At 38.2% G+C, this 27942-nt stretch overlaps 1 protein-coding gene across 1 annotated transcript; it reads left to right on the top strand.

Moving 5' to 3' along the window:
* The first annotated feature begins 3046 nt into the window (after window positions 1-3046).
* Window positions 3047-26774, top strand: LOC139730467 (GPN-loop GTPase 1-like). Its single transcript, XM_071641308.1, has 10 exons — window positions 3047-3189; window positions 13896-13989; window positions 15561-15705; window positions 16122-16200; window positions 17743-17837; window positions 18825-19017; window positions 21133-21215; window positions 22737-22776; window positions 23401-23506; window positions 25966-26774. The coding sequence occupies exons 1-10, from the start codon at window positions 3058-3060 to the stop codon at window positions 26082-26084; spliced, it is 1086 nt and encodes a 361-aa protein (XP_071497409.1). The 5' UTR covers window positions 3047-3057; the 3' UTR covers window positions 26085-26774.
* Window positions 26775-27942: the final 1168 nt, after the last annotated feature.

Raw genomic sequence — 27942 nt, 5'->3', positions numbered from 1 at the left:
TCATAATGAAAAGAATGACATTTTCTGGTTTGAGACTGTTAAAGGGATGGTATAGTTTTGGTTGAGACCTAATTTCAGGTTTCTAACATTTTTTGGTAAAATAATGAGAAACCTCTTATGAAATATGAAAGAGCATGTAATTCTATGAGGAATTCAACGTTTATTTGATGAAAATTGGTTTTGAAATGGCTGAGATATCCCAAAAAGAGCGATTCTGATAAAGTGTGGGACCCACACTTTATTACGATCGCTTTGTTTTACTTTGTTTTTGGATGTTTCAGTCATTCCAAACCCGATTTTATCAAATAAACTTTGAATTCCTCTTAAAATGGTATGTTCTGTACTATTCGATCATAAGTGTTCTCTTGGTATCTCGCAAAAAAGTTAAAAGCCCAATTCTCATCTCCACCAATACTGTACCATCCCTTTAACTTTTATTGTCTCAAACATAACGGAAATCATTTTCCTTTACATCAGTTTGTTTCTTGTAATATTTTGCATCATCTCATTGAAAAAATGAATCATAATTTGTACAAAATGGCCGATTTTGTACTACCTTTGCTGCGATTAAGCTGCAGTTCATAAATAAATGTATACCCTTTCATTTTGATGTCAATTTCTCCAGTTTCAGTTTTCTAAAGAATGTTTCACCGTCTTTTCAGGCCTCTCAGAAGGAAATTGTAAGTGGAATGGTTTCAGTGGGGATCTATCACCCTTTATCATTCATCACACTCCTATCTTCTCTCTTCTTTTTTGTACTCTTTCCTTCTTCCTCCCTCTTCTCATTTCTTTTCTCTATTCTTCTCCCCCATCCTTTAATTCTTTTTTCTTTTCCTTTTGCTAAAGATTGGTACGGTTGATACTTTACCATCGACTCCGACAGGCCTGCCTTTGCATTACCTGAAAAAAAATATATATATTCATTTTCAGACAGGAAAGTGAAAGTCGACACGATCATCATTTCAGATTGTGTTTGTATCATGATAATGTGATAGTCTCCACAATATAGTGTTTATCATACACAAAATCCAAGGGCAGATCCAGGAATTCTGTAAAGAGGGGCGCAACTATTATTTCTGGTGCCACTTTCGCGTTTCATTTCATTTTTTCTTTTGTTTTTAACACACACACACACACACACACACACACACACACACACACAATAAAGCCAGGGGGCGGCCGTGCGACGGTTGCGCCCCCTCATGGATCCGACATCTGATATCCTTGTAAACGCAAACCCAAAGAGTAATGTGAATTGAGTGAAAGCAGCAACATAAGTAGAAGACATAAGTGAAAATTTGAGGAAAATCGGACAATCGATGCAAAAGTTATGAATTTTTAAAGTTTTGGTGTTGGAACTGCTGGATGAGGAGACTACTAGAGGTTATGACGTTTGAGTGGACAACAATATGAAGAAAATATAAAGAAAATTTCACAAAAATTCACTTTTCCAGCATTATAAAAGAGCACTTGCCTATCAAAGTTGCTTTCAGAAAGCAGGGGGAGTAATTTTTTACCCATAACATATGTCAGTATCAAGTTGATGGAATTTGTAATTTTCATGAAAAATGAATTTTTGTGGAGTTTTCTTTATATTTTCTTTATATTGTTGTCCACTAATATGTCATTACCTCTAGTAGTCTCCTCATCCAGCGGTTCCAACATAAAAACTTTAAAAATGCATAACTTTTGCATTGATTGTCCGATTTTCCTGATATTTTCACTGATGTGTTCTACTAATGTTGCTGCTTTCACTCAATCCACATTGCTCTTTGGGTTTATGTTCCATTTAATAATCAGGATTTTTTTTACAGTTTTTTCGAGTCAACGGATATTTGAATTATCTATGTCCCCTTTGAATTATCTACGACCGCCATGATACTCTCATTGACCTGAGAAGACGAAAGAATTTCTATTTTGTGGACATTTGACTTGACTATGGACTTCTTATATGTACGTAGGCCTATTTGGACATTTTAATTTTGATTTCCCTAATGAAATTTGAATTACTATCATACTTGCTTCGGTATATAGCATTATTTGACTTGGAAAATTATGCATCATACATCAAAATGACACACTTTACGGTGGCAAGAAATATAAAATGCTTTAAAAATCTTTGCACACATACAGAAAAAAAATGTGAATCTTATGGTAGAACTTTCATCATATATCTCATAGTTTATATAAGAATATAGAACGTTTCCGGCTCAGATTATTTGCTTCCTTGGGAAATAACGACACAAAAACAAACAAGCAAAACAAAACAGGAAATCACTCTTCTTGAACCATTGAAAAGATGATAATTCTTTTGTCAGTTTTCTTGCAGTTCGTAAATATTCACATGCCATTTCACTGCAAATTGAAAAAAAAAAATCAGTTTTCTAAATAATGCTTCATCACTCTTTCCTATTCCCTGATAATAACAAACAGTGTTCTTCAGAATAAGAAAAAGAAAAAGAAAAAGAAATATTTGTTTTGATAAAGTCATCATAAATAAGTCTCTGTATGAAAATGCGCAGTTTTCTTCGCCTGATGATGTTTATAAGAATATTATATTTTTGAGGAAGATATCTTTGCTGTGTTTTGGAGTCAACTGATATCTAAATTAATAAGATACCTACATAGCAGTGGCATCTGAATCACCTGTGAATGACATGATACTCTCATTGACCTAAGATGACGTGAGAATTTCCATTGTGTGGATATTTGGCATGGCTATATGGCTATGGGCATCTTATTTACCTTACAGGATATTGGTCTTGCTCAGTGGACATTTGATTCTCCTATTGACATTTGAAAACCTAAATTGACACTTGATCTGATATTGCGGCATATTTGACCTGGAAAACCTAATTATTATGTAACTGCAATGCCAGCGATCATCACAAAGTTTTCTCGCAGATGAGATACTAGTAACAGTTGGATCATCGTCAGTGGCATGCGCGCCGATATCCCCCTGCGCATGCGCGCCCCCGGCTTCGCGCGCCCTCTGTGGGCAAACTCCGAACCAAAATGGCGACATGCATGGCGTACGAGAGAGATGGCGAAGACAGCATGACAGAAAACACATCTCCAAACGAGGAAAGTAAAACCTTTGCTTCGGCTGGTTTACACAACACTGACTCCAAGCCACCATGCTTGATTGTCTTAGGGATGGCAGGTTCGGGTAAAACAACGTTTGTACAGGTGCGTAAACTTACTTTATTTTTGACGCCATGACGCGTTTCGTTACTGTGCACATGTAGACTCCTCAGCTCAGTCCCATACATTTCTTCGTTTGTAAGTTTTGTGTATGCGGTGGTGTGCGCGCGCCATGCCATAGGACTAGATCTAGAATTGATGTTAAATGGGCACGTGATGAGTAGCGAGCCCATGTATGATTGGTACAGCAGTCTAGTTGACTAGTATTCTTTTACACACTGAAGCTATGTATAGCTTTATCTATAGCCTTGTTAGACAGAAAGATCCGTCTGTCTGGAGGACTCGGGTCTCTTTTTATATTTAGGTGATCCGAGTATCCTCTCGGATCACCTTCTGTATCTGTACTGAATCTTTCTTCTTTCTTTGTTTCTTTCTTTATTTCTCCTCAAAAGTTGTGCAGAGGTTAGCTCAGAAAGTGCATTGCCTCTCAGTGTCAAACTTATACCATATATGTATCATGTCGCAAAGACGACAGCGCAAGTAAAATCATAGTGATCAGTGAGTCGACCATGACGTCACTATGACGTCATTATATGAAAACACATTTTCATGCATATCTCATTAATGGAATGGAATATTTCAATGAAATTTACGTCACATATATTTCAAGTCAAGCGAATTCTACTCATATTCTCAAAATTCATTTTTTTTTTCAAAACACGCGCGTATGCGCGCGTTGAAATATTTGTATGCTCAAATCGAGCTCAAAATTTTTTTGCACACGTTTCAGACCATTTGGAGCATTTTTTGAAAAATTGAAAAAATTGGACGGACGCGTACGCGCGAGCGCACATATTCGCACGCACAGCTAATATGAAATAGAAATTTTCAATTTTTTTACACGGATCGGATGTCCGAAATGTCAAGGAATATTTCTACCTAGTTTCAAGTGGATCCGATTCAATATGACGTCATACGGGCCCGTCAAATTTAAAATTCCGCGCATGCGTCAATGGGGATACACAGTGCAACTATGCCAAAAAACCGCCAATTTTAAATCGGATTTTACTCGCCAGGATGGACGGTGACCCCCCATTTTCTTGACATATTCTGAAAGCTGATGAGTTGTACATGTCAATTCATGGGTTGGCGATGCTGAAAAAATGATCAAAAGATATCAAATTTCTTAATAAAGTAAAAAAAGTAAATTTTCAAAATGACGTCATCAAATTTTAAGTTTACTCGAGCGTATCTCACTTATCCTTTGCTAATTTTCACCTAAATTTCAATATGTTGTAGCTTATGAAATGTTCTTTCATAAATATAATTACACAATTTTGATTAGATGACGACATCACCTCGAAAAAATGGATTGACGGTAACCTTGTCAAATTTGACCAGTTTACGTGTAATCTCTATGGGAGTGCAATTTTTATGGAAATGAAAATTGACATGACTATCTTTATCGAGCACTAGCTCACTTATGCTTCGGTGAATTTCTCTAAGATTGTAATATGTTGTAGCTGAGACGTATGGCTATTGTTATGTGCCCTTCGTTTTTTCATACGTTGTCGGGATCATGTAAAAAAAACTTGGTTGAAATTAAAGCTTATCTTCGATGTATTGTAATATTTCTTTCTTTTTACAACTTTATATGCAATAACTCAAGAAAAACATACCCTATCACCACCATATTTTGCACATGTTTATTTCATGTCACGAACATTATTTCATAAAATAGCAACTACTTGATCAGACGCCATCTTGGGTATGTAAATTAGGGTCAAAGGTCATAGATGTTTCATCCTGTATCTTGGTGAATACATGTCTTTTCTTTTCCATACTTTGCACACGTAAAGACCATGTTACAGGGATCATTTCATAAAATAACTACTTTTTGCTCAGATGTCATCTTGTCTGTGCAAAGTGGGGTCAAAGGTCGTATGTACTTCTTTTTCTATCTTCGCTATAACGTATTATCTCTATGGAGGGAATTTTTTAGATGTGAAAATTGACATGACTTTCTTTATCGAGCACTATCTTACTTATGCTTCGTTGAATTTCTCTCAGATTTTAATATGTTGTAGCTGAGACTTTGCACTATCAGGACTCGAATCGTTGATTAAAAAAAAAATCGGATCACCTTAATTTGTCAGTGATGACAAATTACAATCTCTAGTTTAGATGTGAAAATTGACATGACTCTCTTTATCGAGCACTATCTTACTTATGCTTCGGTGAATTTCTCTCAGATTTTAATATGTTGTAGCTGAGACTTTGCAGTATCAGGACTCGAATCATTGATTAAAAAAAAGATCGGATCACCTTAATTTGTCAGTGATGACAAATTACAATCTCTAGTTAGGTGATCCGAGTATCCTTCGGATCACCTTCTGTATCTGTACTGATTCTTTCTTTATTTCTCCTCAAAGTTGTGCAGAGGTTAGCTCAGAAAGTGCTTTGCCTATCAATGTCAAACTTATACCATATATGTATCGTGTCGCAAAGACGGCAATCGAACTAAAATCATGGTGATCAGTCGACCGTGACGTCACTATGACGTCATTATATGAAAACACATTCTCAAAGATATCTCATTAATGGAATGGAGTTTTTCGATGAAATTTACGTCACATATATTTCAGGTCAAGCGCATTCTACTCTTATTCTCAAAATTCATCTATTTTATCTTAAAACGTGCACGTACGCGCGCGTTGAAATATTTGTATGCTCAAATCGAGCTCAATTTTTTTTTGCACACGTTTCAGACCATTTCAAGCATTTTTTGAAAAAATTGAAAAAATTGGACGGACGCGTACGCGTGCGCTCATATACGCACGCACAGCTCATATGCAATATAAATTTCCCGTTTTTTCACACTTATCGGCTGCCTGAAATGTCAAGGAATATATCTACCAAGTTTCAAGTCAATCCGACTCAATATGACGTCATACGGGCCCGTCAAAGTTGACATTCCGCGCGCAGCGTCAATGGCGATATACAGTACAACTATGCCAAAAAACTGCCAATTTTAAATCCGATTTTACTCGTCAGGATGGACGGTGACCCCCCATTTTCTGTACATATTTTGAAAGCTGATGAGTTGTACATGTCATTTCATGGGGTGGCAATGCTGACAAAATGATTAAAAGATATCAAATTTCTTAATAAAGTAAAAAAAGTAAATTTTCAAAATGACGTCATCAAATTTCAAGTTCATTCGAGCATATCTCAACTAGTCCTTTGTCAATTTTCACCCAGATTTCAGTATGATGTAGCTTATTTAATGTTCTTTCAAACATAAAATTACAATATTTTGATTGGATAACGGTATCACCTCGTAAAAATGGATTAAAAGTAATCTTGTCAAATTTGACCAGTTTACGTGTTATCTCTATGGGAGTGCAGTTTTTCTGGAAATGAAAATTGACATGACTATCTTTATCGAGCACTAGCTCACTTAAGCTTCGGTAAATTTCTCCCAGATTTTAATATGTTGTAGCTGAGACTTTACGCTACCGTAAGTGTGCCCTTTGTTTTTTCATACGATGTCAGAATCACGTCAAAAAATTGGGTTGAAATTCAGGCTTATCTTCGATGTATTGAGATATTTGTTTCTTTCTGCAACTTTCTTTGCAATAACTCAAGAAAAACGGCCTCTATCACTTCTATATTTTGCACATGTTTAGTTCATGTCACGTGCATTATTTCATAAAATAACAACTACTTGATCGGACACCATCTTGGGTATGTAAATTAGGGTGAAAGGTCATAAGTGTTTCACCCTGTATCTTAGTGAATACATGTCCTATCTTTCCATATTTTGCACACGCAAAGACCATGTTACAAGGATCATTTCACAAAATAACCACTTTTTACTCAGATGCCATCTTGTCTGTACAAATTGAGGTCAAAGGTCATATGTACTTCTTTTTGTATCTTCGTTATGACGTGTTATCTCTATGGGAGGGAATTTTCTTTAATGTGAAAATTGACATGATTGTCTTTATCGAGCACTAGCTCACTTACCCTTCGGTGAATTTCTCCAGATTTTAATATGTTGTAGCTGAGACTTTGCGCTCATCGTTTTGTTTGCCTTTTTTTTTCATACGATGTCGGATGACGATAAAAAATTGGTTGAAATTAAAGCTTATCTTCTATGTATTGAGATATTTCTTTCTTTCTGCAATTTTCTTTGCAATAACTCAAGAAAAACACGCCCTATCACCCCCATATTTTGCACATGTTTAGTTCATGTCTCGTACATTATTTCATAAAATAACAACTACTAGATCGGACAACATCTTGGGTATGTAAATTAGGGTCAAAGGTCATAAATGTTTCATCTTGTATCTTAGTGAATACCTGTCCTATCTTTCCCATATTTTTCACACGTATAGACGATGTTGCGAGAATCATTTCACAAATTAACCACTATTTCATCAGATGCAATCTTGGGAGTGCAAATGTGGGTCAAAGGTCATATGTATTCATTGCTGTATCTTCATTATTCAGTGTATACAGAATTTGGTACCAAAGATGGCAGATATGACTCCCTTTTCTAAATGAGAATGCAAACATCACACGGCCAATGTCTCTAAACACAGATGAAACTTGTATGGTCATGCCTATTGCGATCAGGACTCGAATCATTGATAAAAAAAATCGGATCACCTTAATTTGTCAGTGATGACAAATTACAATCTCTAGTTTGCCATTAACGCTGTCCTCCGTAGACAGATGGAAGGTTGCAGTACCCATTGCTGTGTGGATGTTCTTAACCACTGTCTCTATGGAAAATTGGGTGAGGTACCTCACCCTTCTCGATTGCGTCTAATTCACACAATCACAGCCCTAGGTCGGCAAATTTAAGCTTGTATAGTGAAATTAGCTTTTTAAGAATACATTACACTCACCCATGTCACCAGATTAATGAATAATCCAACATTTTAATATAATTTCCAACGTAAAACACAGCCTGTCGCGTCGTCACGTTCAAACTATGAATCTATTAGCCAATCACATGTGAGGTAGTTTCTACGCGTTTGTTTTACTGATACACGTACCTCGCATGTGATCGGCTTAAAGATTCAAAATGGCGACTTACGGCTTGCGAACGGCGATGTTGCGATATCGATAAAATTTCTGCGTTATAACCGAGTTTATGTGAGTATTTCGATTGCACAATTGAGAAATTTATCCCAAATATTGCTGCATAATTTGTCATGTCATGTCAAACTTGTTTGAATGTAAAAAAAGCTGTCTGAAATTTGGTTTATCGTAACGTTTGATCTGTGCGCGACTGCTCCACACAGGAGCTGCAATCATTGACTTCGGTCTGTATACGGAGGGGATCCATGAAGCCAGACGCAGTCTCCGCGGAACATTCCCCGACGGACAGATACAGACCGATCTTTCGGTGTATATCATGTTTGAAAGATGCAGCCTGTTACCTCTTAAAATTCACAGTAAACAGGGCAGCAAAGACCAGTAAAACTTCACAAAAAGTTTTTGATCTTCATTACCTCTTGCCAAACTAATGTTAACGTAACGTAAAATAGATTTCAAGCTGGAGATTAGCAGGCGAGTTACCATGGTTACGACGCGGTCCTCATTTTGGTCCGCTATTACCAGTGAAGTGAAGTTGGTCGTGATGTTCAGTCAACAGCAGCCAGATTACAACAGACTAGTCTAGTGAGCTCACAGAGATATTTACAGTACATAGACCCTAAGGCCAAGTAAAAAAAGAAAGCAGTTTCTCGTCCGGGTTTTTTGAGCAAGGCGATGAGGGAGGTCCTTACTATTTGATATTTTACTATTTTTTCGGGGATTGTCAAAACGAAAGTAATATGTGTTTCTCGTCCGGTAATTCTGAGAAAGGTAACGAGAGAGGGCTTTACTAGTATACTATTTTATATATCCAATTTATGAAATGAAATATCACTCTGGTAGCTGTGTTATGAGAGACCAGGTCCCAAGTGTATGTCTTGCCTGCACTCTGTGCATTTTCAAACAAATAGATATATGTACCATTACTTGAAATGAAACTTCATGCATGCAGAAAAATTGCTTTTTCTTTCCACTACCAGATGTCGAGGGAAAATGACCATCTTAATACTGGTATTTAGTGTTGTAATGGCATTTCTGATACCAGTGTACTTGCAATTCTGATGTATTGTGCTATATGAAACAGGTATAAAACATGTCTTTCAACAAAATAATGTACGACTGAAATTAATTCCATGATATTCAAAACACTGCTTTATTTATCATTGGTGTTTGTGACTTTTTGTGTCCACACAGCTGGTATGTATCTGCATTTCTTCACAGTACAATTGTAGCACATTCAACTGGAAACTGGCTTGTACAATTGCAGATGGATGTCAAAATGATACTGATATGGCATTATAGCATTAAACATTCAAAGATGTTTCTTCAAAAAAGACATTTGATAATCACTCATCATTTGGATGATGAATGATTGTACAGTGTGTCTCTAAAAAAAGTAAAACCCAACTTCAACAGCAAATTTTTAGAAAACTATAAAATATTTGCACATTTTTTTTCATGGTTAGATAGTTCAATAAGTCCTCTAATCAATGATACCACGTAGGTTATGTAACTCTCATGCATGACTGAGCATGATTCAACTTAGTGAATAGGTGTGAAATCATCACTGTGGCAAGTTATTTCTTGCTATTGTCATGCATTCAGGGCATATTTGAAGTTAAATTTTTGTCACATGTTAGGCCTATGATTACATACCCGTAACAACTTCAGCAAAGGTTGTTCCTGACACAGGCACACGTCACATGCTTTCCAAACATGGTACAGTTGACAATTGAGCAGAGAGTATTCCTGGTAACTCGATACCAGGAAACAAGAAGTTTCGTGGAAGTTCAAAAGGCTTTTCGGGTGCAGTTCCCCGACAGGCAACCTCCAACAAAAAAGAGCCATCTGGTACAATGTGAGAAAGTATGCTGATCACGGAACTTGCGACAGTGACGATTTCACACCCATTCACTAAGGTGAATCATGCTCAGTCATGCATGAGAGTTACATACACTACGTGGTATCATTGGACGGAGGACTTATTGGACTATCTAACCATGAAAAAATAATGTGTAAATATTTCATAGTTTTCTGAAAATTTGCCGTTGAAGTTGGGTTTACATTTTTTAGAGACACACTGTATACCACACTACAGATGATACGACTCACGGTCGTGTCCGTGAATTCACATCGGAAAGAAAAGTATCCCGCAGAAATACGAGACAAACCAGAATCCGTGGAAAAGTTATTTATTTTGTAGATACACCCATTTAATAATTCTACATTTGCTGGAAAAGCGCATTCATTTTCTCTTCAAAATAGAACAATACATCGCCGTCAGATGCAATGTTACAGAGCAGAGTGTACGAGCCTCTCGAATGTGTTCATGCGTGCGTGTAGACAGCTGACAGACCAGGGGATGGGGACCCTGGACAGCTAGCTACAGACACGGACACTTTGCCAAGAACTATACGGTGCGGCACGGCCACTGCATGCACTCAACTGGCACCGTACCTTCCGACACTGCACACACAATGTCATGCACATAGTCACAATGACATGAAAATGTATACAAACTCGATACAATCCTCGCAAGCATTTGTACAGTACAATTCATCCGCTTAAAATATGAGAAACGGGGAAAAATACGAACAGTGCGCGAAATATGCGTGGAATATCAGCGATTGTTCGCTAAAATGTTGCCGCTATTGCGTTCACGAAGTACCGAGTGCGCTGTACATCACAGCCCGCCCAGGCCCGGCCGCCCATCCAACTACAGTTCGACTGCTTTGTGAGTCATTCCTTCTTGCTGAGCTCGCAGTGTGAAATGCATGCGTTATTACATACGCACTACAGAAGCTACAGCAGTACTACAGCTAAGTAGAGGACGCAAGGCGTAATTAGAAATGAGACATCACGATTGGTAGGTGAATTGTCGATTTTTATTTTTGGCGGCCGAAAAAATAGTAAATATCAAAAAAGTCGATGCGGTAACTGAAAATCGATGCGGGCGGGGAGCGGGCTGGGACGAGAATTATGAATTTCTTGGTATTTTTAGCGCCATTTTGAAAATAGTAAATAGTAAAAAAATCGATGCGGAGGCCAAAATCGATGCGCGCGAGGACGAGAAACTGGTTTCTTTTTTTACTTGGCCTAATAGTTATTAACTGTCAGCTTAGCCTTAGTGTCAGCCTTGCCCCCAGACAGCGCTGTGCCATGATTGGTAATAATGGTACCGGTATTTACAACTAGGGCCTACAATGACTACATGATTCTTATGCCATGGGTGATAATGTTGATGCGCGCAAATGAATGGAGTTGTACAGCGCATACAAATCGTGTGTGTACCAATCAAGGATGCACTGTACGTAGGCCTACCCAACATATGGCACCAGAGAAGGTGGCATAGAAACCAATTTTTTATTTTTTTTTTTTTGCAAAATTTCTTATAATTTTTTTATCTTATATGCATTTAGAATGTCATTAAATTGACACACAATCTTCCAAAAGATACACTCGAGACTTCATCTGTTTTGGAACTAGTTCTAGAGTACGAACCCCAATTTTCGGCCGGCCTCCAATATCCGGACACTTACCACTTATCACAAGGCATCAAAGTGGACTGTTGACTGTCACAACACAAGCATATCGCATCGTTTCACATACTAGCACGCTCGTTCACCACAGGAAAGTGCCCAAGCCACCTCCAAAAATCCATCTAAAATCCCAAATTTTGCAGTCAAAATTGCGGAATCGCCGCAACTTTTCAAAGCACGCGCGAATTAGGTCCATTGTAAAGAATCAGGGTCGCCGAAAAAGCGCTAAAAATTGAAAAATTATGCCGTTCTGTTGCGAGATTTTTCGTTTATCGCAAGCTCAGTGTGATGGTATCCTCAAAAACACAAAAGAAAAACAAAATCTCCGTACGTGCTGATGCAGTGAATAAATGTACAGGGGCTGAATGCAAGTGCAGAGTCCCCAAAATTCGGACTCGAACGGGCGCCACAACATCCCCGATGCAACCTTGCGCCAACAAGGTATGGCGCGCGCGGATTTTTCAGCGGCCTTGTATGTGTATTGACATTGTGCGCGTGTCCGAATTTTGGAGATGCTGTCCGAATTTTGGGGAATTGACATGGTCATAATATTTGGGGATTTTGTGAAATTTTATGATCTCTTTAAAAAAATCAATATTGGGAAAAATTAGGTTGATATATTTAACAGACATTATTATGGATATAATTTTGTGGAGTACTATTTGAGTTGATAAATATTGCAAAAAAGCTTAAGTGTCCGAAAATTGGGGCTTTTACTCTATAGCACAAAAATCGTTCAGTGTACCAAACTTTGGCACGTACAATTGTATACTCTATTCAGCTACTGCCATGAGCTAACAAAAGTTAGAACAACCCTAGCGTACCCATTTTGGCTATAGCTACGGGGCGCTGCAACCAGTACGTGTTGAGTTCCCTGGGGCGGTTAATTACAGACACATGTTCTTCTTTGTCTTCTGCTTCTCCTCCTCCTCCTCCTCCTCCTCCTCCTGCCCCTCCTCCTTCTTCTGTGCAGGCTATAGAATAAAGGCATTAGAGTAAAACCACTTAGTTTACAGCCACCCTCAGGAATCCAGACACTTATCATTCCCGTATCTGCTTATATAATTCATTGCTTATCACAAGCCAGCAAATTATATTGTCACAACACATGCATAAATTATCACATCATTTCACATGCTGGCTCTGCTGTTCACAACAGCTAACAAGAAAGTCCCTAAGTCACGTCACCTCCAAAAATCCATCTAAGATCCCAAATTTTGCCATAAAAAATGCAGAATTGACGTAACTTTTCCAAAACGTGCATGAATTAAGTCCTGTGTTAAGAATTGGGGTTGCTGAGCTGAAAGCGCTAGAAATTGAGAGATAAATTTTACGCTGTTCTGTTGCGAGATTTTTTGTTTTGCTTATCGCAAGCTCAGTCAGAGTGTGATGGCACCCTCAAAAACACAAAAGATAAACAAATTCTCTGTACTGGTACATTGTATGTGCCGATGCAGTGACTAAATGTACAGGGCAGGGGTTGAATTTGACCGACAAGTATGTCTAATTCCGCGAAAAACTTTGCTGGTTCAGTTTTTCGCTTCTGTAGACAGACACCACTGATACTTATGCTATTGCGACGGTTTTAATCGTTCTGTTTGAATGCAACTTCGACCCAGTTAAAAAAAAAAAATATAAAAATATATACGGGATTAATCAGTAAACATTTTGACTCATCTCTTCCACTGTTTCCTCCTGTTTTCTGGTTGTTTCCTCCACTTCTTTGCAGCGCTCCCCAATTTATCGCCGCCTTCGTTTGAAAAATGACTGCACGAACGTCTATGGCATGCCAAATGCTCATTCACAATATTACGAAGTTAAATTTAGCGCTCCAACAACTTTAATACCAGTACTTTAGTCAATAAACGTAAGTGTACCGATATAGTGCTAATCACTATATAGGTATATTATATTTTAGAAGGCACATTCTGTAATAATCAATGGGTTTATTTTCAAAGTATGAATATAGAATATTTTATGGAGTCAGAATTTACTGCTAAAAGTAATCTAAGTTAAGTGATAAGCTTCAGATTTTCCTGCTCCCGATCCTTCTTTTTTTTCTCTTCTTCTTTTAAAGAGGTCTTTGTCTGTTTGGTTTCACAGAGGTTGACAGCATACTTGTATGCCAACCAACAGCCACCGTACATAATCAACCTTGACCCTGCAGTACATGAAGTTGGATATCCAACAAATATTGGTAAGTGGACTGTATGTATGTATTCTCTAGACGCATCTGTTATGAAGGTAAATGCTGTAATGAGGAAAGCAGAGCTGCTTTCACTCTCAATTACCCTGCTCGTAGGATTGTGATGATATTGGGTTGCCCAGGCCCCGAGGTGCGTAAGTGTTACCAAGGTCACAGCTTGCAAGGTCAGTGTATTGTTTCACGCTCTTTTATGAAAATGATTTCAATTCTTGCATGAATTCACATCTACAATGTATGAGCTATTAAACAGGGCCAGTGGGGGGGGGGGGGGGGGGGTGGCCTCAGGCTCCCTCTACTTTTTTTGCACTCTTACACAGGAATTCATCATAGGGTGTCACCCTCACTTTTTTTTTTTAAACCCTGGTAGTGGCACTGGAAAAAAAAGAAATAGAATGAAGCCTTTGAGCGTGGTAAGGCATTTGTTTTTGCTTGTCAGCTGAAGAACCCGAAAGTGGCACCAGAAGTTGTGCTGAAGGCCTGTTTTTTGTGCTTTCTTGTTAGCTCATGAAACCCGGAAGTTGGCCCCCCACTTTTCAAAATGTGGTGCTGGCCATGTTATATTTTCGGTCTGTTTTGTAAGTCAAACAGAAGGAGTTATTACTTTTTCCATTGTATTCGATGAAATGGTGTGGGACAAAGTGTTGTCAAATAAATTTCAAGGTTCACTCCTCTTATGCCTGAATTCACAAAGGTGGTTTAAACTTAGGCCATGGTACAAATTTACACCATGGTCTAAAATAAGAGTGAAATAGGCTTACCTTTGACATGCCCGTATCGATGCATGCTTTCTACTGGACATCTGTTGGCGTATTAGTATGCAATCTGTCAATCGTATTTACACTGAAGAAATTTGCATTTTTAAACCATGGTTTAAACCATGGTTTCAATTGTACCACTTTGTGAATTCGGGCTGAAAGGTCTAGATTTCTGGCAGTTACCATACTCACTGGCTTAAGTGGCCTGAAACCAAGTGTCAGTGTTTAGGAGTTAATGTGACACAGTTGTATCCTTTACCAATAATTGCAGTATTACAAGGGCCTTCCGGGAGTTGCACATACACTTTATGTGAAGGATTTGTCTAAATTGGTTGTGTTGTGGTCTGTGCATATTTGTTTTGTATTTATATATATATATATATATATATATATATATATTTTTTTTTTTTTTTTGTGAGGGGATTGAAATTGCTGTGCAAGTTACAACAAAATGCTGCATTGAGGGTTAAGCTCTGCGCAGGTCTATGTCTGTACGTGTAGAAAATCATGGATTATCTGTGTACACATGTGTTATGTACAGTGTATGTACACCTGCATATGAATGATGCAATTTGCCTCTGTGGACTTAGTTTGTGGTGTCCAAATGATGGATTGATTGAAGGTTGGTCAAAATGTTTTTAATTTGTTATTCTGAAATTAAGTGAATTTTGTTTATGAATGTTCCATTTCTGTAATTTTATAAGCACTCTGAGAAATATTGAAAGAGTGTATAAAACATTAATTCATATCGTATTGTATCAAGAGAGTATGCGATGAATCCTGCTTTGTTCTTCAAAAATATTGCAGATATTCGAGACACTGTTAAATACAAGGAGGTGATGAAACAATATGGTTTGGGTCCCAATGGAGGAATCATGACATCTTTGAACCTGTTTGCTACCCGCTTTGACCAGGTTATGACCTTTGCAGAGAAAAGAAGCAAAGAGACGAAGTAAGTATTCTATCAAGTTTATGTAACATTCATTGGGGGGAAAATGGTACAGAAAGTAACAGTAATCAGTGTATCTGGTTAAACCGTTAAAAACAGTACGTATGTCACCTTCAGCCTGCTTCAGACAAGCATGATTTCTGGTACAATGTATGTTGAATCAGCCCATTTACCCGTTATGCAGTAAGTGCATTGGCCGTTGAGAAGAAAAATGTTGTGTATGTCTTTTGATCACTCTTTTAGAACAATAAAGAAATCTTTATGATCTATGTGACATTAATTTTCAAACAATATGCTGGCTGCTCATGATCTGCATAAAAGAGATCCAGTATTCAGATATGTGTCATTTCCCATCAATCACCAGACTGTTTGTTGTTGTGTCTTTGTTTTCTACACTGATTTGCTCTGTGTTTCCTAAGGTACATCATCCTTGATACTCCAGGCCAGATAGAAGTCTTCACCTGGTCAGCATCAGGAACCATCATTTCAGAGACACTGGTAAATGTCATCTAATTGAAAACTTACCTTTTGCATTGCTCACACTCATACATGCAAAAATCAAACTAAGAAAGTAAGAAAAACAATCATCGTGTCATTTCTCTCTCAGAGTTTTGTTGAGTGGTCAGGAATAATTTCATCACAAGTTTATTAAAGACCCAGTAGCTTGGGGATTCATGCATGGTCCATTTCATTCGCTGTCCACTAGGATACAGTAAAAAAAAAAAAAAACATGTTTAGCTTTGGTCAGCGAATATTTGCATCGAAGCATGATACACTCATCGATAACGGTCGACTTCAGTCCAGATTATGGCCGTTTGTATACAAAGACAGAAATCACTGATAAGGCTGTACACAATTTGTTATAGGGATTCTAGAATTAATTTGAACCGCAGCAGCCTTCCCACTCTATGAATCTCCATGCTACGTGGTCTTTAACAGCAAAATCAGCACCATTACAGAGACTCCATCCCCAAACATCTTTCAAACAGGAGATTTTCCCACCTGGACCTCCTGGCTATCTGGAGACTCTCATTGCATGAACATGCACAAAATGCCAAGTGCTTTGTGAGGGCCCTGGAAGCACTAAAGATATAAAGCTCTCTGGTGCTATCTCAGCCTTGTGATTTGATACATGTAGTAAAACTTACGTTAAGTGGGAGAAAGCCAAGTTTTAAGCGTGAGAAAATACAGTGTGAGTATTTGACACTTAGCAAGAATTGGAGAAATTCAAACTTCAAACTGTTACAATGTTGTAAACACTTGACATTTTTTTTGTTGCTTTTTTTTATTCATTACACTTTGCATTCTAATGGAAACCATGGATTTGTGTGAAAAATATTATTTCCTGCTATAAATCGTATGAGTGAGTTAATGTACTATTGAGCCTGCAAATGTATGTGGAGGATCACCTACTTTTTCACCCTCTTGTAATATCTCAATCTGAACATTCAATTAAATCACTGTGTTAGTACAGTGTTTTTATTTTTCTGTCTTTCTGTAACTTGGTTCTTTCCCATTGAATACTGACAACCCTGAAATTGAATACTGTAAAAGTGGAAATTTTCGCAGTGCTGAAATTTTTGGGCATTTTGTGCAACCAGAAACTAGCGCGAAAATAAAAGCACACAATTTTTTTTGCTTGTCATATGTTTCAGTAGTTGATGTCTTGATTCAATGGAATTAAAAGCACATGAAACTCTTCTTGCCCAGCCAAGCAAAAAATTAGTTGTGCAAAAATACCCACTTTACAGTACACCTTTTATGATGATATGGTACACGTATCTAGAGAATGGTAAGATCTTTCTGTGGTAAATGCTAGTGTATTTGACCTAGAGGCCAATGTGCCATTGCTCTTCACTCGAGCAATTTTGAGACATAAGTGCAGTCAGCATCATCATCATCATCGCCGTTGTCATCACCACGCTCTGATTAAAAGCTCTGTACACTAGCACAAAATTATTACTGGTATTTCATGATCTATCTGACATTCGCATGCGAGGACTTTTGGCCACTAATCTGCAACACTTGATTAATTTGCAGGCCTCCACATTTCCAACAGTCGTGATTTATGTCATGGACACTGCCAGAAGCGTCAACCCCATCACCTTCATGTCCAACATGCTGTATGCCTGCAGGTATGAGTGAATGAACACAGATGCAGTACTACCTCTTGTATTCAAAGCATTGATCTTACATTTTTGAATATGTAACTCATTGCTCTGCATTTAGGGCTTTGGTGATATGGTAGACTTTTGAGAGAAATTTTTTTTTTTTTTTCATTCAGCTGAAGTTATGCTACCCTTCTTGACTTTGTTTTCTGTATTTTTGTTTGCACATTCTATTCAGATTCAGATTCAGATTCATTTATTGTCTATATAGGAAGTTCTTCTTGTTAGCATATGGGTACACAGGAATGTCTGCATACATACCTACGTACATTCATGTACATGTACACATGTGTAAATAGATACAATTTTCAATATATACACAAGCGAGCAAGCATGATTTATACTCACAATACAGTAAACACATACATCATTACAAATTTATATTTCATCACAATTAATTATAATTACCGATCAACAACAAAAAAAGAGTTTAGAAAACATAAAGCCCGTCCTTTCCGAGGGAGTGCTATTGTTAAGTTAGTTCCATAACCTCTGCTTTGTAAAGTTGTTAATCTTGATTCAAATATTTTATATGTAAAAAAGAGATTAGAAGAAAATAAGAACCATAACCGTTTCATCAATACATGCTGTATCCTCGATGTAAGATTTCTGTTAATATTGGAGTTAACCTTTGAGCGTTCTCTGAGAGTTTACGTAATAATCTGGACAAGGCACTAAGTGATTTTATGAAGTGTTCATAGTGCATTATATCGGATAATTTTGAATAAGTAGCGTACTGAATTAGTGCAGAACAATAGAAAGGGAACACACATAGTTTGCATGAGAGTAGCAGAGGTATTCAAAATGCAAAATTATACTGTTTTCTGCTATTTGATGAATATTTCTTTGATTCTTTTCAAGAGCCGCAATCTTTTACATAAGATAAAATTTTATGTTCCATATGTGTGTCATGGCTGAATATCATCATGACTTCAAAATTGTATTTTGCTCTAGCATCCTGTATAAATACAAACTTCCTTTCATCGTGGTCATGAACAAGATCGACATTGTTGCTCATGACTTCGCCATGGAGTGGATGAATGACTTTGAGACGTTCCAAGATGCCCTGAACCAGGAGACTTCCTATGCCTCCAATCTGACGAGATCCATGAGTCTTGTGCTGGATGAATTCTACCAGAATCTAAGGGTAAGAATGTCATCACTGTCAGTTTCAAACCATAGTCTTGTCGAGCTGCATTTACACTGTGTTCCCAGCGGCTAAGGCAGCCCCATTTGCCCGAAATGTAGTGCGTCGTGGGTGGATGGAGACATTCTCCTATTTTCCCCTCTTCGCATTCTAGTCTCGTTCGTTCCAGTCCTAGCATTGGTGAACATATAGATATCAGACGCTGTTATCATGATGTCTGGTCAGGCTAGACTGTCAACATTTTCTGTCGCATCCCGCTACGGACCGCCTCAGAGTTTTGTTACGGCCTATTACGTGCTGTCGTGTTTTGTTGTGTTCACCCCGTTTTATCATGGCATAAAATATTTCTCATTAGCACCGGGATTTCTGTGGCAAATTTTTGACAATTCAAAAATCTGACACGACATCCAGGGCAATAACAGCCTGTCACGTTTGCCTATCCTGTCTCACTGTGTTGTTTCACGCTCATCCCGTTTTGTCCACAGTGGCCTGAAACACGACTGCCGTGGTTCCCGGGAACATGGTGTAAACGCAGCATAACTACCATTAGTTATGTATTGTACTCTTTGTTGGCAACATATTTGAGTGTGGTTTGGAGTGGGTTGATAAATGAAGTCAACTGCCAATAGACAAAATCAGGCCAAACTATTATATGACTGACTAAAGGTCGTGTCACACCTTTCCGGGCAAGCCTTGCGTACGACTTGCGAAGAACAATTTTTACTACCTGGAGGTCCCCGCAGATGACCCGCACATGACAGTACCTAGCACGTATCTCATCTGTAGTCGCCCAGAGGTGTGCACGTAGATCTTTCTACCTGTAACTATGTTCAGGCCCTGTCACACCTTTCCGGGCAAGTTACGCGGGCTTGTTGAGTGTAGGGATTTTCCAGCATACCGAGCATTCCAGAGGGCGGACAAGGATTTAAGCGAGTCAGTGCATGTGTCTTACTTGCTGGACGCGTTCTACCTAAATTCTACTTGCGAGTATACTGTGTGACCTTTGTACCAGTCGCGTGGGGGCTGACAACTCAGTGAAGGAATTCCTCTGAAGGAATGGCTGTAATTCAACAGAATGTCATTATCTTGGCTGCATGCGAGACTGCGAAGTACCTGCGTGGGAGTTGCCTGCGAGGTGCTACCGCTAAGGGCCTCCTAATGGCGTTCTGCGTGGACCTCTCCGGGCATTCCTGCGACTCACGCGGAAAAAATTTTGGTCATGCTCAAAACTTGGCTGCACTTAAATCGGACTTGGGTGCGCACCTCCGGGCAACTACAGGCGAGATACGCGCCAGGTACTATCAGGTGCGGACCAACTACGGAGAGCTCCGTGTAGCAAATTCGTTTCTCCGCAAGTCAAGATGCAAAACTTCCCCAGATGTGGTATGACAAGGCCTTGAGCATGCTCAAAACTTGTTCTGAGTGAGTCATGGGGGTTCGCTTGCAGAACACCAGTATGAGACCCTTACCAGCAGCACCTCGCAGGCAACTCCAAAGCAGGTACATCTCAGTACCTGTAAGTCGGTCGTAACAGAAAACGGATCGGTTTCAAAGCTCTCACGCAGGTCACACCGAATACACGCAAGTAGAAGGTAAGTTGTGTGTGTCTAGTAGGTAAGAAACAGATGCGAAACTCGCAAACATCCTTGTCCGCCTGTGGAAAATTTTCCTGCGTGTGGAAAATCCCTCCTCGCAACAAGCCCGGTTAGCTTGCCTGGAAAGGTGTAACATGGCCTTAAGACTTACCCCTTGATTATTTTTTAAAAACATTTTAAACATATTTTGAATCACATTATATTAATTCCTACTTGGCATCAGATTATATTGTCCACCATTATACGTATGTTATTGGTAAGTAATACATGGCACATTTACGTCATATCTCCTTTGTGTAGTGATGGCAAATGTGTGATGTTTTTGGGTTGTCTGTCTGCCTCATGTAAATATTCCTTGGAGCTGTAATTGCTTCAGAAAGACCCAAGATATTGGGTGATGTCGTGAGTTTAATGAAATTTTCACCATTTCTGTATGTTTAGTTTTCAGTGTTGTTTATCAAAGTCAAATTTAGAGATGGAGAAAAATTGCACTGTCATTCTATCTCTTTTCTCTGTTTAGGCTGTTGGTGTGTCGGCTGTCACTGGACAGGGAATGGATCAGTTCTTTGAGGCTGTGAAGGAAGCTGTAGAAGAATATGAAATGTAAGAGCAGATTCTTTTCTGACAACAATGAAGAGGGGGTACCATTGACTTTTGCATGGTGATTTTAATTTCACAAGAATTGCCAATTATCAGTCACTCCCAGCAACTTTTTTTTTTTTTGTATGTAGTCAAGGGTAATGATGTTATGCATTGCACAAAGTATATGTATTGCACTAGTTACTGTATACGCCGAATATTTTGCGAGGTTTGTATTTTCACAAGTTTGATGAGTCTAGTGCTTTTCGCGAAATTAAAGACACATGAAAATAATAACTCTGATCCCGATATGAATGTGATGCACAGGTATACATCTCTCCGTTCAGTACAGTACTCCACGATTGTGAATTTAACTACTCGCAAAATCGTCGGGAAGTCCTGATTCACAAAAATTTACACTTGCTAAATGTATGGCATATACAGTAGATCAATCCTGTTTTACATCCTTTATTGAGAGACACAGATAGTTTTTTTTTTAAATTGTGAGAGAGCATGTACTTATACTTTTAGAATCAGCATGTTGAATGTATCTAATTGAACAGCAGGTGAGATGATGCTTTCAACACACAATTCTTTCCTATTATCATTCCATGTCTATCATATCATGGGAAGTTGTGTTTGGGTAATCTGGCACTGCTTGCTTTCAGTGGATAATGTAACCCAATCAAGATTCTTGGTTTTCTGTCCGTGTGAGTGGAGTGGTGTTTTCTGGCAATGGAGGGATATATTTGTGAGTTTATGACAATATTTATATGAATATTGCAGTAATAATGTAATATTCCACCAGTCTGTCTGCATTCATTGTCAAAGCTTTCAAAACTTCAAACTGTAGGATGAGTCTGTATTATAAGAGTAAGAATATTGTATAGTGCATTAATGAACACCAAAAAATGATACAGTTGGATGAGTTGAATGAGATGCAAAATATCTAATACAATTGCTTTTGTAGCGCATCAGAACTGTTTAATGATTAAATATTTGTTTTGAGAGCACAGACCATGCCCAAGCAGCCCTTTCTTACCCCTACTGTGATTTAAAAAAAAAAGAAAAAAAAAATCGAATGATGATCTGGATCATTACCAATATGTAGGTATCTCTTCCTTTTGTCATTATCAACTTTTCCTGAAACTTTTATGACTTATTTAGGAGACAGACAAACATATAGAAAAACAAACAGACAAACTAACCAACGTTGGCAAAAACATAAACTCCGTGGCACAGGTTATGAATTGATTGAACATTGTACTTATCTCAGTATCAGTTATTCTCTTAGGTATATTTCAGTTCACACAAGGCATACTGTTTTAGGTCAGTCATGAACTGAAAGGGCATTTGGAAAATGTTGCTACAAAAAGTATATACTTCTATTTCACAAAGTAACAATATTTTTTATTCATTGTACACAAAATGACAATTTGTAGTGTTCGTCTTTTCCCCATCTTCTTGAAAAGTTTCAGCCCAACTTGAATATGAAAATACTCTTATGATAGTTTGACTTTCATTGTTTTTTTTTTCAATAAACAGGGAATACAAACCCCAATATGAAAGGTTGAGAAGAGAAAAGGTGAGTCACTTTTACATCAATTTCTATCATATTGCAAATATATTGGGTATTCAGGTGTTATGATTTCGATAATGAAGCATTTAATGTGCATAGGAGCTTTGAAAGTGAATGCTTCTTGTCCCATGATATATTCTGCACCTGTAGTTGTTGCATGAAACAGTATGAAACAATGGAGCAAGATGATACATTACACACAAAAGAAAGTTTATACATATTTATTAACATGTGCAAGTTTGAATGAAATATTCTAAATTACTCATCATTGTGTTGCATAGCATTGTTGGATTACTACATTTATTATCATTACATGTTCTGGCAACTCTCTAAACAATCTTGAGAGGAAAATAAGTGGTACAGGTAGATAGTTCTTGTCGGGAAGTAATCCATCTATAGAATCACCTGCTAGCCCATGTTTAAGGAAGTAATATTGTGTTTTTGAAGAGAAGTTTGATGTGTTCTTAGTCACAAAGTCATTTTTATATATTTAAGCTGATGATCATTCATGACTAGATAATTGGGGGGGGGGGGATAATTTCCAATGCCCCTACTTCCCTACCTCCTTCAATGGATGAAAAATTGTATTCATTAGGTGCTTCATTTTTCTGTGCTGTCTCTGATTGGTAGCTTGAAGCAGAGGCCAAGCAAAAGGAGAAAAAGCTGGAGCAACTAAAGAAGGGAAAGACCCAGGGATCAACAGTAGAGTGGAACAGAGGCTCTGGGAATGGTGAAGGTAACATTTTTTCTTTATAGTTATTACCATAATTATTTTAGCACTCATCCACATATCTTTTGCCTTCATTGAGTCTACAAGAAAAGCTGATTTTGTTTCAGGCAGGTCAGTTTGATATGTTACTCTATCTAATCCCATGTTAAAGAGTATAGAGTTCTCTGAAAACAGGAAGAAAAAAAAGCTCCTCTGTCTTGAATCTAATGCCCCAGCATATAATACTCTGTGTCCGGCGTTGTGTCCAAGAAATTCCAAAATTTCGCAGACTTGATACTGTGGTTTTGTATTTTACTACGGATCAGTTATGGACGGTTATGTCTACTCACAAGCCTGTGGATACCTACGTCCAGGCTGTGTCCACTTTATCGTATTTATCTGTGGTGGATGTAAGAATGTAGGCAACTGTGTGAGTTTGGCTTAAGTTACAACACCTGAAAACTAAAGGAAACTGATAAAATATAAAGTATCCAGTTCTTAGAATTTACTTAATTTGAAAATGTCTGTGTGCTTTAATGATCTCATACAGCAATTCATACAGAAAATTTGTGGACGAATTTGACCAAAAAAAATTAACTCACTGCTGAAATTACAACAGCAAACATGCTCAAAGACATTCGTTCTTGTCTTATTACTTCGACAACTGGAATTATGCTTCGTTTTTATTCTTGTGAGGTGATTGCAAAAATTGGGTCAAACAGTACAGGCATGTCTTGATTGATATCAACTGCTATTCTGCTATGTGTTAACTTAAATTACTATAGTAATGTGTTTGAGTGAATGAAGGGAATGAAATTAAAATGAGATTGTCATATTATCCTCCGTTGTTACAGAGGCGAAGACAGCAGTTGAGCTGAGGTTAGGTCCGGATGATGGCATTCAAGCACTAAAAGCAAACCAAACGATTGTGTCATGCCATGGCAGATTTGGAGTGCTTGAGTGCTCCTTAGAGAAAGTATACCTTGTAAGTTATTTTTGGACATGTGTCAGAGGGGGTCACATGTTTTGTAGCAAACAGGATCATGCACTTGGCGCGCTTATGCTGCATACAGGTGTCCTGAACACATCCCAAACAAAGAGAATCAACTCTGCATTATGATGAAGACCTATAACGGGCATTCTTCTCATGCCAATTTCTGATACAGTTATGGTATGCTTTTGGAGCACGTTGGGAAGTTGTCCACTTTTGGCTCGATATAGTACTGCACGGTACACTTCAGTAGCGCTCGCATGCTTCTCTGGTGCAGGTATGGTATGGTATAGAATGGTATGGTAGGCTTTAGGAGGGGGATCAAACACACCCGTCGATTTCAATTCTCAACCATCTCTCCTCCCCTGTAAAAAATAAAAAAAAAAACAAAAACAAAAACAAAGCAAAACAAAATACACACACACCACACACACACACACACACACACACACAAACTCCCCAAAACAAAACCACTATCAGAGGTTTCCCACCAAGGTATATTGAGATAGTCGCATTTACCTCAAGTATAGTTACAGAGGATATTTGTCACATAAAATTGCATCTTTATAATGATTTATCTGCTCCCCCCAGAGTCCTGTTGACGTATTGCCTTTAAATGATGGGCTTCACTCCCAGATGGCTCTTCAGAATAAATCCCATCAAGTAAAGTTCAATTCCATGTTCCTTTTGGCTTAAATAAGACTCAAGGTCTAGGTTTTAACAAAAGATTTTATGTATCACAAGAAAATTCCATGGTCTTGAAATATGATGTCTTCTATGAACAAGATAGTTGATGTGACCACATTTGAAAAGTAATTGGATTAATGATACCATCACTTCATGACTTCCATGTTCTTGCTCCCAAATCTTTGATAATTTGTCTCCTTTTTCATGACATGGAAGCAACCAGAAATATTTGTATCCAGTGAATTTGGTTAATGATGAGTAATACCCAAACCACAATTACATTCATGTGGGAGGGCTTGTAGTTGCAAAATCATAATTAGCTCACATGAGCCAAAAAGCTCAAGTTGGCTATTGTGATCACTGTCCTACGTGCTTATTGCGTTGTTTGTTGTGCATGAATTTGTACACTTTCAGCTGCTTGAAAACTCCATCTCAGATTTTGACCAATTTAGGCAGGTAACATCCCAGGGTGACAGGATCTTGATTTGTTCAAATGGGCACAGTACCCCTTTCGGGGGCTTAAAGGGGCCCCAAAGCCCTACATTATGGAATAAAAAAAAATTCTTCTCCTCTAAAACCAGAATTGGTGAAGCTATGTTAGTGCTTTCAGTGCATTTGTGATTGTAGTTTCATGTGGATCAATGGAAATCCTGGTTACTTAGTGCCCAATTTTCACATTTTCATCTTAAAAATGAATTGTCAGATTTACACTATGCTTTTTAGGTATTCTCATTCATGTGAAAGAATATCATGTATTTGATTTTGAGTTCTTGACTGTATCTTTTTCTCGTCCATACAATGTTCTCAGATGAAGAGGAACTCAAGGAGGCAGAGTCCTTCCAGAGATTTCTGCAGAGTCAAGGAGCACACAAAACCACCTGTTCCTCTGACCAATCAGGACCCTCCAAGAAGTCAGGTGACACGTGACCCGACACCAGTAATACTAGAAGGTTCATGAAGTACTGGTACCTACACTTTTTGCCTAATGAAAATACTAGCCTCCCAGTCTTTGTTTGGCTGACCTCAGTTTGACAGAACTTTAGCCACTGGATGACCAAGAAGTGGACAATGGACATCCGTGAATAATGGTCAGTTTGTCAGCAAGTACTGTGTAGAAGATGGAAGGACATTGCAAGTCTTTTGGGCTGACCAGAGCACAATGTGCACATGCGTGGATATGAAAATTGTTTCTCATGATCTAATGGGTATGGCACACAGAATTATGAGTGGTTCCAATGTTGCTGTTTATTGCGTCATTATGCATGTTTTATAATGATCACAATGTTATCCACTGCTTTGTGGTTATTATCTGCTCTTATAGACCCAGCAGTGTGTAGACACCATGCATTGTGAAGGCTGGCCTACTGCAGAAATGTTTGAAGCATCCATGTAACAAATTATGTACAGCTTTAATTTATCACTGATATCTGTGTAAGTACACGCACAGGCAAACAATCTCGACTGGAGTTGAACATTACCAATGAGCTAATGCTTTGATGCCCATATTCCCTCATGCATATGTTAGCTGACGGGTGCTAATCATGGTTTTCGAATACCCCCAGTGAGCAGCAAATTCAATCGGACCTCCCATGTTTCTTCATAGCATGCTATCTGGGATTTGACACAAAGTGGTGATGTGAAAGTATTATACACAAGAGTAGCTACTCATCTTTAGCTATAAGTGGTTTGTATGCCCCCCCCCCCCCCATTGTTTTTGTTATATGATTTGTGTATAGTACAATGGCCGGCCTATCTAATGTGGCCAGCAACCAGTAATTATTCTAACACCTCCCCCCCCCCCCCCCCCCCCCCCAACAAGAAAGAATAGGAGGAAATCCCTTGATCAATATTTCACTATTTCACAGCATCTAGTAGATGCCAGTTCATTTCTGAGCCAAAGCTAAAAACTCAGAGGCCCGTAGTGGGTTTAATACAAGGCACTACCAACAATGTACATGTATTTAAAATACAGTGTACACCAAGACCATTGCTTGTATGAATAACATCATGTGCTTGTTCTGCTCTACCATGCTGTTGACTATGATGTCCTGTTTGCTCTTCAGTGGCATACACTGTTTCTCTTCACTTCAGAATCCTGTCGTCATCCCAAGCTGTCTTGTTCATGGCTTCTTAACACATCGTCAGTAGGCCTACACTGTAATATATCTGACATTCATAACACAACTCACTCTGAGAAAATAATAGTCAACCTCGCTTCAGTTGACCTGGCACAAGCCGAAAAAATTGGCTTAGTCAGCCAAAAAAATTATATCCCAGATGGATAATTTTGTATGTGTAAATTTATTGTGTATGTCAAGATTTATGTAAGTCAAAGGATTTTCTTCAGCCCATTGGATTCAGTGTAGGTAGGGTTGACTGTATTTGGCTACTAAGTTGTATTTCGATGACAGACATCAAGGGATGCTCCTTTGAATCAGGATGGGGGTTGTATGCATGTAAAAGAAGTCAGCATATAGTGAAACATGAGTCTTAGATGTCTGCTTGCCATTAAGAATGTACAGACATCATGCACAATACATGGTATAAATACAGTGAATTACAGGCACTAAACTGTACAGCATTAAATGACAATGCGATGACATCTCGCTGATGAATAAACATTTTTAATTGTCTAAACAACCTTCTTTTATGTGATGGCACAATTCGTCTGTTGAGAATGAGAAGGGCGTTAAAAGGGCATTGTACCGGTTTTTTATTTTATTATATGTTGTTCTTTTAATTCTAAAAGACCCAGCGGTGCAAACAGAATCAAAATTTCATAACG

This window comes from Diadema antillarum, unplaced genomic scaffold, assembly GCF_040938485.1.
Source record: "Diadema antillarum isolate AM-2024a unplaced genomic scaffold, OU_Dant_1.0 seq00000315_RagTag, whole genome shotgun sequence".
In the NCBI taxonomy this organism is placed as follows: Eukaryota; Metazoa; Echinodermata; class Echinoidea; order Diadematoida; family Diadematidae; genus Diadema; species Diadema antillarum.
This window is presented reverse-complemented; position numbering and strand designations above follow the sequence as displayed.

Excerpts from the sequence above, each read along its gene's own strand:
- LOC139730467 (XM_071641308.1), top strand. The coding sequence starts at position 3,058 with ATGACAGAAAACACATCTCCAAACGAGGAAAGTAAAACCTTTGCTTCG. Across the intron at positions 21,216-22,736 it reads GCTGTAGAAGAATATGAAAT|GGAATACAAACCCCAATATG; the intron begins GTAAGAGCAGAT and ends TTCAATAAACAG. Across the intron at positions 22,777-23,400 it reads AAAGGTTGAGAAGAGAAAAG|CTTGAAGCAGAGGCCAAGCA; the intron begins GTGAGTCACTTT and ends TCTGATTGGTAG.